This window comes from Mesoplodon mirus (assembly GCF_964341445.2).
Source record: "Mesoplodon mirus genome assembly, chromosome: 15".
NCBI classification, from domain to species: Eukaryota; Metazoa; Chordata; class Mammalia; order Artiodactyla; family Ziphiidae; genus Mesoplodon; species Mesoplodon mirus.
Genome location: NC_138991.1, coordinates 52,556,946 through 52,570,914, shown reverse-complemented (window position 1 = coordinate 52,570,914; position 13,969 = coordinate 52,556,946). Strand labels below are relative to the sequence as shown.

Below are 13,969 nucleotides of genomic sequence, written 5' to 3'. Positions count from 1 at the left end.
CTAGAAACCTGCTCTCAAGTTGCATCCCAGCTGTACAGTTGTACTTGTTTAACTCTTCTTTACCCCTTGACCTTGAATGTGCATTATTTAGCCTTGGGCAGTAATGCAGAAGTTGAGGCTTTATGAACTGACCGCCGCCTCATCAGGATGACCTACACACTTCTTCTCATGCCATTTTAATTCTAAATGCCGGAAAAGAGTGTGAAATAATTACACGGACGTGTTCTACCACTTAGCAGCTGTGTGAGCGAGGCAGCTTACTTGATCTCCCTGAGACTCAGTTTCCCCTTCTGAAATAGGAGTCATAGAACCTTTCTGCAGAATGTAGGACTCATGAAATCCAGTATGTGAAGCCCCTTGCACAGGGCCTGGGAAGCAGAAGGTGCTGGTGAATGTTGTTTCTCTTTTCTCTGCCTTTCTTGAGAAGCTCCCATTGCTTGTATTTTTGCTGTCAGAGTTTAGCTGGGAGCTGCTGGCAGTGAGTGGCTTATAAAGTAGGCTGATTTTTCTGGGGAATTATATTTTCTGTTATGTCAGGTGTTGGCAAACTATGAGCTGAGGGCGACTGCCTGTTTTTATGAATAAGTTTTATTGGAACACAGCCACGCCCACTTGTTTGTTTATTGTCTGTGGCTGCTTGTGTGCTGCAGAGGCAGAGTTGAATAGTTGAGACCATGTGGCCCGCAAAGGTGAAAATATTTACTCTCTCATGCCTTACAGAAAAAGTTTGCCAATCCCTGAATGTCTGTCTTGTAGTCTGCTCTTAGGCCCAGATGAATTTCTTTCTTGGTGATTTTAATGGCCATTGGTTTCAGTTTTTCTTTAGCAGTTACTTATTCCCACTGTGATTAGCTCTATGTGTATACTGACACACACACACACACACACACACACACATATTTGTTGGTATGTATGTGTATAGAGGCTCACACATAGAATTCATTAGCACTGTTTTTCTGGGGGCACTCAGGGAGGCGGTGTGCTCTGTTCCCACGTGGTGTTGTGTCCTTTGCAGTCAGCATCCTGCATGAAGATTGGTGCTGGAAGAACAAGAGTCTAGAGGTGGAGGTTCTGGAGGACGACGTGTCAGCGATTGAGTTCAGGCAGACGGGCTATATGCTGAGATGCTCCCTTTCTCACGCCATCACTCTGGTAAGCGGGGCTTCTGTGGATTCTCTTATGTGGAAGGACACTCGCCTTTTGGAGAGCAAGAAGGACTAGCATGCTAAGAGTATTATCAGCATAGATAGTCAAGGTGGATTCCCTTTTCTGCCCCTCGACTCTCCCACCTATTACGGAAAGCACCACGAGGAAGCATTTTAAGTCCCTTAGTGGAAAGATGCCTTTGTTTGGGAGATTTCCTTGTCCTGGCTCCACATTAAATTCTAACTTTGACTAGTGAGTTGGGGAAGCTGTTGATGGAGTGCAAAGCACGTGGGCTCTGTAGCATCGGGCAAGTTCATTTAGTGTTTGTGAGCCTCAGTTTTCTCCTCTAAAATTGAGATCATAATACTCACTCCCCAGGGGCATGGTAAGGTTTAAGTAAACCTCTTATGTATTTGAAGTTTTCCTGGCCATACACTGCTATTGTTTATGAACAGGTGCAGCTGAGGATAGAGTTGGTTATTCTCTTGTAGTCTCTGCAGCTGGATTGGCAGTGTACGCAGTGGGTTTCAGGAAAGGGAGCACCTGTGTACACCTATGTAGACCCATTCATGAACTTTATATAATTTTTTTTTTTTTTTTTTTTTGCGGTACGCGGGCCTCTCACTGTTGTGGCCTCTCCCGTTGCGGAGCACAGGCTCCGGATGCGCAGGCTCAGCAGCCATGGCTCACGGGCCCAGCAGCTCCACGGCACACGGGATCCTCCCAGACCGGGGCACGAACCTGCGTCCCCTGCATCGGCAGGCGGACTCTCAACCACTGCGCCACCAGGGAAACCCTATATAATTTTTTGACTTCCAGCAATGGCAGATGTCACTATCAGGTCCTAGTGGAGAAACGGAGGGAAATGGCAATTAAGTGGCTGCTTATATTAGACACCAGAGGCAGTGAGACTGGTGTCTCCAACACCAGTTGAATGCTCTAACCGCTTAACTACAAGTGCTCAACAAACAGCTTTGTTACGAGAGATGGGTTGATTAATATCCAGTTGAGAATAAGTAATAGACATTTAGGAAACCATTCCTTCCCTTAAACCCTCCAGTGGATTTGCATTTCCCTTAGACAGAGATCCATCTTCCTTAACAGTGGCCAGCCCTTCGCTAACTCGTACCTTACCCCTTACCCCTCTCCCCTTCGCTCACTGGGCCGCGGCATACCGGCTGCCTCGGCCAGTTCCACACCAAGCTCGGTCCCTTCTCTGGGCCTTTGCACATACTCTTCTCTGCCTGGAATGACGTGTCTTCTGCACAACTGAGCATATTTGCTTTTTCTCATCACTCAGGCTGCAGCCCCAATGTTACCTGCTCAGGAGGGGTCTGTTCTGAAGCCAAGCTGAACAGGCCTCTGCGGTGGTCCCTCTCTATTCTGCTCCCTGTTTATTTCTCTGTAAGCTCTGTTACTTCCTAGCTGAAATCTACTGACTTCTTTGTTGACTACCTGGGTTTTCTCTCTTCCCATATTAGAATGTAAGCCTCCCTGAAAACAAGAGCCATGGCAGCAACCAAGGCCCAGCCTTGAGTCTGCCGCATAGCAGGTACTCAATAAATATTAGTTGATTGAATGAAAAAGATCACGTTTTTGTTGGAAGTTTTGGAAGCTTTTTGATTTTCCTGTGGCACCCAGCTGCTCACATGATTAATGGGCAAAACAGATGACTGGTTCAGAAACAGAAATATTATTAATCATCGCTGTGTCTCCATCTCCCCTAGTAAGTCATTGTATTGGCTTTGGTCCCTTAGGAATTTTATCAGGATGGAAATGGACCTGAGAACGTGGGGATTTATAACCTCTCCAAAGGCGTCAACCGATTCTGCCTGTCCAAGCCCGGTGAGTCTGGAAGGATTGATGTGCTACGAGTGAGAGAAATGGAAAGGCACCAGAGGGTGGTTTTAAAGGTGTTTTTCCCTATCTTGGTTCAGTTTGCATCAAGCTGTCAACTTTGGCCGTGGTTAGCTCCTCTGGAGGGAGCAGCGTTTTTACCCAAAGAAACAGAGGTGGGGGCTGGCACGTGTTCCCGGGCTCTCGGGTTGGAGTTGGGGCCAGACCACTGGGCCCTTTTCACTTCTAAAAGCATTGCACCATCAGCCCATGACCTCTCCTGATGAGTGATCTTTTTAGGATAAAGATTGGATCATCTCCCGCCTTGCTTAAAGTCCTTCAGTGGCTTCTCTGTCTGTTAATGACTTTACTGAGATGCAATTTGCAGACCATAAAATTCACCCATTTAAAATGTGTTCAGTACAGTGATGTTGAGTAACTATACCGAGCTTTACAACAATCATTATAATCCAGTTCAGAACATTTGCATCATCCCAGTAATATCCTTCCTGCATGTTTACATTTGATCTCTATTCCCAGCTCTAGGCAGCCACTAATTTGTTTTCTGTCTCTATGGATTTGCCTTTTTTGGACATTTCATATAATGAAATCATACAATACTGTTACTTTTTAGGCTTCTTTCACTTAGCATAACGTTTTTGAAGTTCACCCAGGTTGTAGCAGGTATTAATAATTTGTTCCTTTTTATTGGTGAATAGTATTCCATTGCATGGATATATTACAGTTTGTGTATCCATTCACTAGTTGGTGGGTGTTTGAACTGTTTCCAGCTTGGGGCTATTATGAATAATGTTACTATGAACATTTGTGTACAAGTCTTTGTTTGGACATTTGTTGGGTAGATACCTAGGAATGGAATCATATAATAAATTTATGTTTAATTTTTAAAGAAACTGCCAAATTGTTTTCTGAAAAGGCTGTATTTGCCATTTGATATTCCTACTGGCCATGCCTGAGGGTTCATGTTTTTCCACATCTTTACCAATATTTGTTACTATCTTTTTGATTTTTAGCCATCCTGGTGGGTGTAAAGTAGTATCTCATTGTGGTTTTATTTTGCATTTTCCTAATGAATAATTCAGTGACTTCTCTTGGTTCTCAAGATAAGATACAGTCATCCCCACTCACCCATGGTTTCACTTTCCACAGTTTCAGATACCTGTGGTCAGCTGTGGTCCAAAAATATTAAATGGGAAATTCCAGAAATAAACAGTTCATAAGTTTTCAATTGCATGCCATTCTGAGTAGCGTGATGAAATCTCTCACCATCCTGCTCCCATCCAGCCCGGAGATGTGACTCGTCCCTTTGTCTGGCACGTCCTTGCTGTATACGTTACCCACCTGTTAGTGAACGTGAAAACATAATATGTAGAGGGTTGGGTACTATCTGCGGTTTCCGGCATCCACGGGGGGTCTTAGAACGTATGCCCCACAGATAGGGGTTCTCTTGTATGAAACACTTATTCATCAGACCTTGAGCTCCTGTATAATCTAGCTCTGCCTGTCACACTCTGCTCCATTCACTCTGTCCTGTGTTTTCATCAGGATGCCGTTGGCTGCAGGTCACAAAATCTGTACGACAGCCCCCAACAAGTGGGGTTAATTTGGCTCAGTAGCAAAGTCTGGCAGCATCAGGCATGGGTTCAGCAGCTGGTAGATGTTAGGGTTGGTGTCTTCGTGATTCTTTTAGCTCTTTCCCTGGTATTTCTTACCTTGTGTTTTCAAGGTGCCTACTGTTGCCCCAGAAAACTTAATGTTTAAGGCAGGAAGATGAGGAGAGGGGCGGGCAAACTGTGTGTGTTACCAGCCAGAACCATGTCACAAGGAAACTTTGTGTCTTACCGGCCAGAACCGTGTCACAAGGCCACTTTTAGCTGCAAGGGAGCCTGGGGAGGTTGGATTTGCTGCCCGAGGCTGGGCGCATGTTCACCCTAAACGTAAGCAGGAAGGACAGCTGTTAGGGAGACAGCCAGCAAGCCTGTGGTTCAGATGCTGTGCTCTACCTCAGTGCTTTCCCTGCCCCACCCGCTCTTCACCCAGCTCTGCCTGCCTGCCCACCACTTCTCGGTTCCAGTGTTACTCCCCAGGGAGACTGGCCCCCCAGTGTCGTTGAGAGCTCCCTGCTGTGCTCGTGTCCACAGTGCCCAGTTCCTCCCCTGCCCATACCCGTCACACCTGGTGTGCACGTGGCTGTCGAATGCTCTCTCTCTGTAGATGGCAAGCCCCACGAAGGCAGGGACCGTATCTGTGCCCACCGTGTACCAACACCTGGCACAATACCCGGCCTGAGTGTTGCCCTGTCAGTGTTTGTCAAATGAAAGAACAAACAAAATGAATGAAGAAACCTAGTAATTTTTTTTCTACTCGTAACTGCATTGAGGCTTGATCAGTGTGACAGAAACAGCAGAGGTGATTTGAACTAATTTCATGTTTTGGTCGGTCATATGGCCAAAATGTTGGTTAAAGACCATTTGGGAGAATCCACTGTTACACTTTGCTCCTTCCAGAGACTATTTTGGCAAATGACATCCTATGCCCCTAATCTGAGTGTACCCTGCGTGAGCTCATGGCATGAAAGTGTTTTTGCAGTTGTTCCATAATTTTCTGGGCCTTCCCCTGCCCCATACCCCGTCTTAGGAATATTTATAGGAAGGAGTCCAGGCTGTGGCTGTCTTTTGGATCTTTAACAAAATCTATTAAGTAGAAGATTCTTAGTCTGATTCGCAGTAGAAATGTACTTCCTGTTCCTCCTCCTGCACGTGTCTGTTAGCTTGGTCTGTGTAGACTAAAGTGCTGTGACTTGTTAAATTATGCAAAATGAAAATCCTTGCTTTGTGAGTGGGCCTTTACGTGGATCAGGTCATTGGGAAGAAGCCATCATAGGCGGCGGAAAAGGCATTTCTGATCCCGTGTTGCACATCCATGATAGGTTGTAAGTGAGAGGCACCGCCTTTGGATTTCGGATGTTGGAATTGCTCAGCATAATAGACGCTCTTCTCTGAAAATTACTTTTGATTTCCTGGCTGCAGGCGTGTACAAGGTGACCCCTCGCTCCTGCCACCGGTTCGAGCAAGCATTCTACACCTATGACACGTAAGCCGGGCGCCGACTGCTCCGGGGTGTCTGTGTGTCTCCTGTGGAGGAGAGTGAGCGTGACTCTCTTCTCCACGCATTGCTGAGAACACGGGAGCTTTTTGTATTGTTTCTGGAAGCGGTAAGGTTAGGCATGGAAAAGAATTTCTAGACAAGGATTTTAAGACAGTTGGGTAAATTACTGAGGAAATGAAGGAGCTCTTCTTTCCCAAGAATCCTGTAAACCCAGGACGGAAGGCTGTGGTTTGGAAGTGGCTTAAATACAATGTTTGTTGAATCTTCCAGCCTCACTGATGAGAATTTCTCAAGCTCAAGTCTACCATTTTTCTATTTTTACAAATGCTTGTGGGTTTCACAGGGAATTGGAGGGTATAAAGTTTTGGTGTGGAGAATCAGTTTACTCTTAAAGACACTTGTACGTATTTCAGGAGTTCTGAAGCGCTAAGAGCAGTGTCACATAGTATATTTCAGGGTCAGGAAGGTCGCCCATAAAGGGTGTTGTTTGTGATCCTTTGAGAACCGTGAGGTGATGTGGTGTTTTCTTTCCACTTCTCTGATTTATAGGTCTTCACCCAGTATCTTGACGTTGACAGCCATTCGCCACCACGTCCTTGGAACTATCACCACTGACAAAATGTTGGATGTCACCGTGACTATCAAGTAAGGCTAGTGTTCCGTGCTGGGCTGAGCACGGGAGGGTGGTGGACCAGACCTTCTCTAATGGACGCTCTGAAAATTATTCTTGATTTATCTCTAAGCATAGTACAAACGGTCTTTGCTCTTATACTTATGTGACATAGCTGTAAATTCACAACAGCCTGTTCCTTTCCTTTTATGACTCAGGAATTAACTGTGGATGAGGAAGAGTCTCCTGACAGCTCGTTTCAGCATCTTAAATTTCTGTTTGAACTCGTTACACTTCCTGTCTTTGCTAAGAAAAAAAAAATCTCTGGTTTGTTCACTGTATTTCAAGTGTTTTAGCAAATTCAAAAAAAATTGCCTATTTTTCTTTAGACCCTTTCTCGAAGGCTTGGGAAATAGAGATGACACCTTATAAGAGAAGGGTCATGAGAGAAAGTGTATGAAAGGCAGTCCCTCACTGAGGGTCAGGTTTGTGTGAATGTCACCTTTGAGAGGAATTTTTGCTGTGTGGTGGGTGCATCTGACACCCTAATTTTCTCAAGAAAGGAAAGAGTTTTGACAATATGACCATCTTTGTCAAATAGAATGGAAATCTGAGTAACTTTCTTCCAGCTTGCCTTATTTGAAGTTGCCTTTCCAGCCGTGTCTCCATCTTTCTGTCCACCCGTCTGTCCATGAAGAAAATATGTATGGAGAATCCTCAGTGGTTAGGCACTGGGCGTAGGCGATAGCCCCTGCCCTTGTGGAACTTAGAGTCTCATGGGGGCAGCGGACAGTAGTCCAAGAGTCACATACAGGACTGTAAAATTAGAGCTGTCATAAGTGCTTTGACTTTGACCTTGTCAGGGGGTTGAGGTCCATGCAGGAGAGGTGGGCTTCTGGGGGCCAGCCACATTAAGGGTCTTAGCTGTGTCCCGTGGACACTCTGACATATTTCAAGTAGAGGGATCACTTTCTTTTTGTTTAAAGAAGGTCCCCCTGGCTGCTGAGTGGAGAACAGATAGCAGAGGCGCAAGAGTGGAAGTTGATCGAGGTGGGGGCAGAGGCTCTTGTAGGAGTCCAGGTGAGGGATGATGGGGGCTTCAGCCAGGCGGATGACGGTGGGGTGGAGAGAGGTGGACGGGTTGGAGAGTTGTCAGGGAGGTTGAGTTGAAGGGACGCGGCAGCAGGCTGACCACGTGGGGTCAGGGAGGGAGGAGTGTCAGGGGCAGCCCGTGGTCTCTGACTGAATTGATGGGATACCTATTCACCAGGGTGACACGGTTTCTAGGAGAAGGACTTGCTGCATTTGTCTTGTGGGGCTGGCACTTCGCCTGGTGCTGGAGTTAGTATTTTCCTGCTTGGAAAGTATGAATTACTGGTATGACTAGAAAGTCGTATTTTTACCAGTAGTGACTCCGTGTTACGTTGTTTTCAGTCTTCATTAACTTTATTTTTGTAACCTCAGAAGAGTTTTGGTTTGGTTTGGTTTTGCTGAAAATTATGTGAAATGCATCTTCCAGCTGGACATGGCCGGGGGCGGGGTCCCTAATGGGGATCTTGTACTTCCCAGATTCAAAACCAGATTCCTGGTGGTCGCCTTCCACAGACCTCCTCTGTAGCCTTCCCTGTTTCAGAAATGGCAGCTCCGTCTTTCTCGTTGGTCCTTGACTCTTTCTCTTGCATCCCATACCCAACCAATCCATCTGCAAATCCTCAACTGTACGATCCTCGGTATCCATGGGGTTTGGTTCCAGGACCCCCCGTGGTTACCAAAATCCACAGGTGCTCAAGTCCCTTATAAAATGGAGTCGTATTTGCGTATAATCTATGCACATTCTCCTGTATACTTTCAATATACTTTAAGTCATCTCTAGATTACTTATAATATCCAACGCGATGTAAATGCAATGTAAATAGTTGTAAATACAATGTAAATGCTATGTAAATAGTTGCCAACATGTGGCAAAATCAAGGTTTACTTTTTGGTACTTTCTGGAATATCTTTTCCCCAAAATATTTTCCATCTGCGGTTGGTTGAATCCTCGGATGCGGAACCCGTGGAAATGGAGGACCAACTGTATATCCGTCATCCAGTCCTTTCTTAGCACCTGGCCTCTATACTTTGGTTCCACCCACCCTTGTCTCTTGCTGGGATTGTTGCCACAGCTTTCTGTCTGGCTTCCGAGTTTTGGCTGTTGCTTTATAACCGTGTGTTGTTCATGGGGAAGTCCAAGTGATCTTTAAAAGTGGAGACCCTGTCATTCCTCTGTTTAAAACTCAATCCCCCCAGGGTCCACACCAAGGTTTTCCAAGCCCTAGTCTGACACCTGACCTGGCTCTACCTGATCTGGCTCTGCCTGGGACCCTCTGCTCAGGCCTCCCTGGTCTCCTCCTTGCTGTCCCTTGAGCATGGCAGGGAGCTGCCTCCAAGGCTTCGAGAGACTTTGCACTGGACACCTCCTTGCCTGAGGCCTCCTCACCCAGAGCCGAGCGGTTTGCTCTCTGCCGCCCTTCCTTCAGGTCGGCGTGGTGTCACCTTATCAGAAGGGACTTGGCTGAGCTCCTAATAAAAAGTAGCGTCCCTCGCCTCCCACCAGCTCTTTTATCTTTCCACGCTGCTTTATTTTTCCTTATTGTACTTATCACCTGACAACATTTTTCTGTTGATTGTCTGCCTCTTCCCACTAGAATGTGGATTCCACGAGGTTGGGGAATGTTGTCTGTCCTGTGTACAGTCTCCCCAGTGCCTGGTTCTCTTGCAGAGTACGTTCTCAATAAAGGTTGAAAGAGAGACAGAAGATGGTGGTGTGCAAAGGACTCCATGTCCTACGGGAAATCTGATAAGTCCTTCAAGTCATAAAGTCAGTGGTATTTCATCCCAGCCCAGATCTATCAGATACGTCCACCATGGCAAAGAAGTGCAATTTTTTGTTTTTAAAAAGCTATTAGTGTATTCAAAACAGGAGAAGAATGTGTTGGTGGCTTTATGAGGTGCTTGGGTTTTTTTACTGCTGGATCTCTGCCTGCAGAAATGTCCAATTCCCGCTGACTGCAGGGACACGTGACTTCGTCTCTGGACTCTGCTCCTTCCTTTCTTCCAGATCTTCCATCGACAGCGAACCCGCCCTGGTCCTCGGCCCTCTGAGGTCCGTGCAGGAGCTGCGGAGGGAGCAGCAGCTGGCCGAGATCGAGAGCCGCAGGCAGGAGAGGGAGAAGACCGGTGGAGAGGAGGGTGTCGAGGGAAGGACCAAGCCCCCCGTGCAGGAGATGGTGGACGAGTTACAGGGCCCCTTCTCCTACGACTTCTCCTACTGGGCACGGTAAGTGCTCTCCGGCTTTTCCTGCAGGGTCCTCTGTTCTGATGTCCTTCCTCATGGGGGGACAGACCAGCCACATTGAAGTATCTTACTTATTTTAGGTCTGGAGAGAAAATCACTGTCACACCCTCGTCTAAAGAGCTGCTCTTTTATCCTCCTTCCATGGAAGCCACCGTCAGTGGAGGTAAATGTCAGCTCAGCGAGCCGATGACACACCTTTGCGAGTGTTTCTTTCCCTGCAATTAAAATTTTATTCTGTGCTCCTGTTATAGTGAAACCATCTTTGTAAGGCACCTTCAGTCCCCTTTGGCACATAGATCTTACTACTTGATGAGTGAGTGGATGAACGAAAGGTCTAAATCAGTAAACGTAACTTTCACTATTAGAATTGGGGGATCTTTTTGGAAAAGGACTCAGTTTTCCTTGATGTTATCAGGTTGACACCAGAAGGGAGATAAAAAGCAAAAGCATCAGTTGTTGAAACGTCTGAAATGTCTTCGTGAGTCCGAACTGTTGGTGATGTTTATGTTTTTTGGTCGGGGTTATGGGAGGGTCTTTTGGGGACTGGATAACCAGAAGTGATTGCTGGTGGAATATTTAGGCTACCAATAGCTTTTCCCAGCATCGTGGGTTCATTAAACCCTGGACGTTTCTGTGTTGGAAGGAGAGTATTGAAGGGCGTGGCTGTCCAGCAGGCAGCCTGTCCGGGGCAGCCCTCCATACCGGTCCTCTGAGGTTCAGCCGCACAGGCTCTGACCTGCAGTAATGGCTTCTCTCCTCACCTGTGGCCTGTGAGAGCCAAGGGAGAGGAGCAGGGGAAAGCCAGCTTTGTTGACTGTACCTGCTAACATTCCTGGCAGTTGAACAAGGCCATTCATCAATGGTGAGAGGCTTGGGCCACTTGCAGTCACTGAGGATTCTGGTACAGTCAGCAGCCTCATTGGAGCTGGCTTCCAATATCTCAGTTTTAGGCCCTTCTTTAATGGGAAGCCCCTACCTAGTCTTCTGTTTATCTCTTCCCTTTTTAGAAAGCTGCCCAGGGAAGTTGATTGAGATCCAAGGGAAAGCAGGCTTATTTCTGGAAGGCCAGATCCACCCAGAGTTGGAAGGAGTGGAGATTGTCATCAGTGAAAAGGGGGCGAGTTCACCACTGATCACAGTCTTTACTGACGACAAAGGTGCCTATAGGTAAGGCCGTGACTAAGAAACACTTGCTTGGGAATCAGTCGGGGAGCCTAGAAAGAAACTGGGGAGCCAGGTTTTCTTGGGGCAGGTGATGCTTCTTCCAGGATTTGAAGCAAAGCCATCTCCAGTGTTTCTTTTTTATTCAGTGTTGGGCCACTGCACAGTGACCTGGAGTATACCGTGTCCTCGCAGAAGGAGGGCTACGTTTTGACTGCGGTGGAAGGAACCATAGGAGACTTTAAGGCTTATGCCTTGGCAGGCGTGAGCTTTGAGGTAACACTGTGTGCTTTTAAAAAGCAGCTTTAGGGGGTATAATAGACATACAGTAAGCTGCACTTTGTGTATAATTTGACAGTTTTTTTTTTTTTTTTTTTTTTTTTTGTGGTACGCGGGCCTCTCACTGTTGTGACCTCTCCCGTTGCGGAGCACAGGCTCCGGACGCGCAGGCTCAGCGGCCATGGCTCATGGGCCCAGCCGCTCCGCGACATGTGGGATCTTCCTGGACCAGGGCACGAACCCGTGTCCCCTGCATCGGCAGGCGGACTCTCAACCACTGCGCCACCAGGGAAGCCCAATTTGACAGTTTTGACATATGATGACCCCCGTGAAAACACTACCACAATCAGAATGGTGGCCACATCCGTCACCCTCCAAAATTTCCTCATACCCTTGGCAACCCATCTCTCCTGCCCCTCCCCACTGCTCTGATTTGCCTTCTCTCACTATGGATCATTTCGCATTTCCTAGAGCTTTATATAAATGGAATCATTCAGGATGTACTTTCTTTTGATCTGGCTTCTTTCACTTGTAATTAGGAGATCTGTTGACTTTAGCTCGTGTGCATACCTTTTGGGAATTATTTTAAGCTTTCATCCTTGACTCTGTTCTCTGTCGAAGGATGCAGAATGTCTTTCTCTCTTGCCTCAGTCCTTCTTCGGAAGAAGCATGCTGTGTAATGGACAGAGTGAGTCTGGAGATCCTTGAGACTGAATATTTTCAACATAGAGGCCGAATAAATTAAAATTCTGTATTGCAGAATGCATTTTAAACCAAACTGAAAGATAGTCAAACTGGGAAGAAATATCTGTACCATAAATAACATTCCCTGTTTACCAGGGACTCCTAAAATCTATAAGAAAAAGACAGCCCAACATGGGACTCCCCTGGTGGTGCAGTGGGTTCAGAATCTGCCCTCCAATGCAGGGGACACGGGTTCGATCCCTGGTCCAGGAAGATCCCACACGCTGTGGAGCAACTAAGCCCGTGCTCCACAACTACTGAGCCTGCATTCTAGAGCCCGTGTGCCACAGCTAATGAACCCTGTGTGCCTAGAGCCTGTGCTCTTCAACAAGAGAAAGCCTGTGCTCGCCGCAACTAGAGAAAGCCCATGCGTAGAAACAAAGACCCAGTGCAGCCAAAAATAAATAAATAAATTAATTAATTAATTAAAAAAAAAAGACAACCCAACAGAGAAAAGATGAACCGAGGATATGAAAGGCAGTTCACAGAAGTCATCCAAGTCACTCATAAACATACAGGAAACACTCGACTTTGGTAGTCACTGAGGAAATGCAAAGGAAGTTACCATCGAAACACTGGGTCTGGGCTGAGATTTACAATAATCAAGACAATATCCATCTTCTTGGCGAGCATGCATTTTCCCACACATAGGTAATTTGTTGGAGCTGGAAATGGTTACAGCCACCATTGAGGGCAGTCTGGGGGTTTCTTTCTGAATTTCGAGTGCACACATCCAACAATTCTACTCCTAGGAATTGACAGTTTGGAAAAAGAAAAACTTAAAAAACTTAAGTGCACAAAGATACACACGCTCGGGGACATTCAGGTCATCTCTCCTTTTCCATCACAAAACTTGGTGGCTAGCCTGTGTGCGATTGTTGGCTGACCTCTGCTTTAGAACGATATGCAGCTGTTCTGAAGCAGCGAGGCTGGTCGGTGGGGACTGGTGGACGAGGGCAGCTGGGAAAGTGGCTGAGGGCAGAGAAAGCAACTTGCAGTTACAGAACCGTACAGTTTAGGGGGCCTCCCCCAGCCCCACCAGATCACTTACGAAGTCTGTCAACAGCAGCCATAATGCTGATAAGATTTGTGTGGGCACAGAGGGTTCTGGAAGGCTGCATACCAAACTATTAACATTGGTTACCCTGGGATGAAGAGGAGACCTTTGTCTCCCCCAGTGAATAACGGTAAAAGAAAAACAACCCATTAAGGATTACCTCTTGACTTGTTCATGGTTAATATGAGTTAACCTTGCTCTGGGGTTCCTTTTTCCACCCCCAGATAAAAGCTGAAGACGACCAGCCCCTCCCTGGGGTCCTCTTATCCCTCAGCGGTGGTGTGTTTCGTTCCAACCTCTTGACTCAGGACAACGGCATTCTGACCTTCTCAAACCTGGTAAGGTGTCTGGTAGTTTACTGCCTGCCTGACTCCCCCATGAGAGTGTGGGGACACGGCGGCCGTGACTTGTGTGTTGCTTGACAACATGAGAACAGAAAACCAGCCTGGAGTGTTTTACGTTTCTTCGGGGACCAGACGTAATTAGAAGATTGCTCTCACTAGAACTTAATGCTGCTGATTCGTGTTCCCTTCTGCACAGACTTCTTGTTTTCTGGTCACCCCCTTGTCACTGAGACAGTGTAATTAATTACCCCGGCCACAGCGGCTCCTGTCTTAGGCATCCCCTTGTTCTACCATAGGATCGCGCTGTTTATAATGCTGAGTCTCAT

General features: G+C 46.8%; 1 protein-coding gene across 1 annotated transcript in view; it reads left to right on the top strand.

Annotated features, from left to right (window-relative positions):
• LOC309791618 (BOS complex subunit NOMO1) overlaps nucleotides 1-13,969 on the top strand; it is a 52,810-nt gene that overhangs the window by 24,832 nt on the left and 14,009 nt on the right. Inside the window, exons 15-23 of the mRNA XM_082600521.1 lie at nucleotides 1,016-1,152; nucleotides 2,904-2,991; nucleotides 6,033-6,096; nucleotides 6,661-6,756; nucleotides 9,822-10,040; nucleotides 10,139-10,221; nucleotides 11,066-11,225; nucleotides 11,369-11,495; nucleotides 13,524-13,637. Of these exons, the coding sequence (XP_082456647.1) occupies nucleotides 1,016-1,152; nucleotides 2,904-2,991; nucleotides 6,033-6,096; nucleotides 6,661-6,756; nucleotides 9,822-10,040; nucleotides 10,139-10,221; nucleotides 11,066-11,225; nucleotides 11,369-11,495; nucleotides 13,524-13,637 (1,088 nt within the window). The remainder of the gene's footprint in view (nucleotides 1-1,015; nucleotides 1,153-2,903; nucleotides 2,992-6,032; nucleotides 6,097-6,660; nucleotides 6,757-9,821; nucleotides 10,041-10,138; nucleotides 10,222-11,065; nucleotides 11,226-11,368; nucleotides 11,496-13,523; nucleotides 13,638-13,969) is intronic.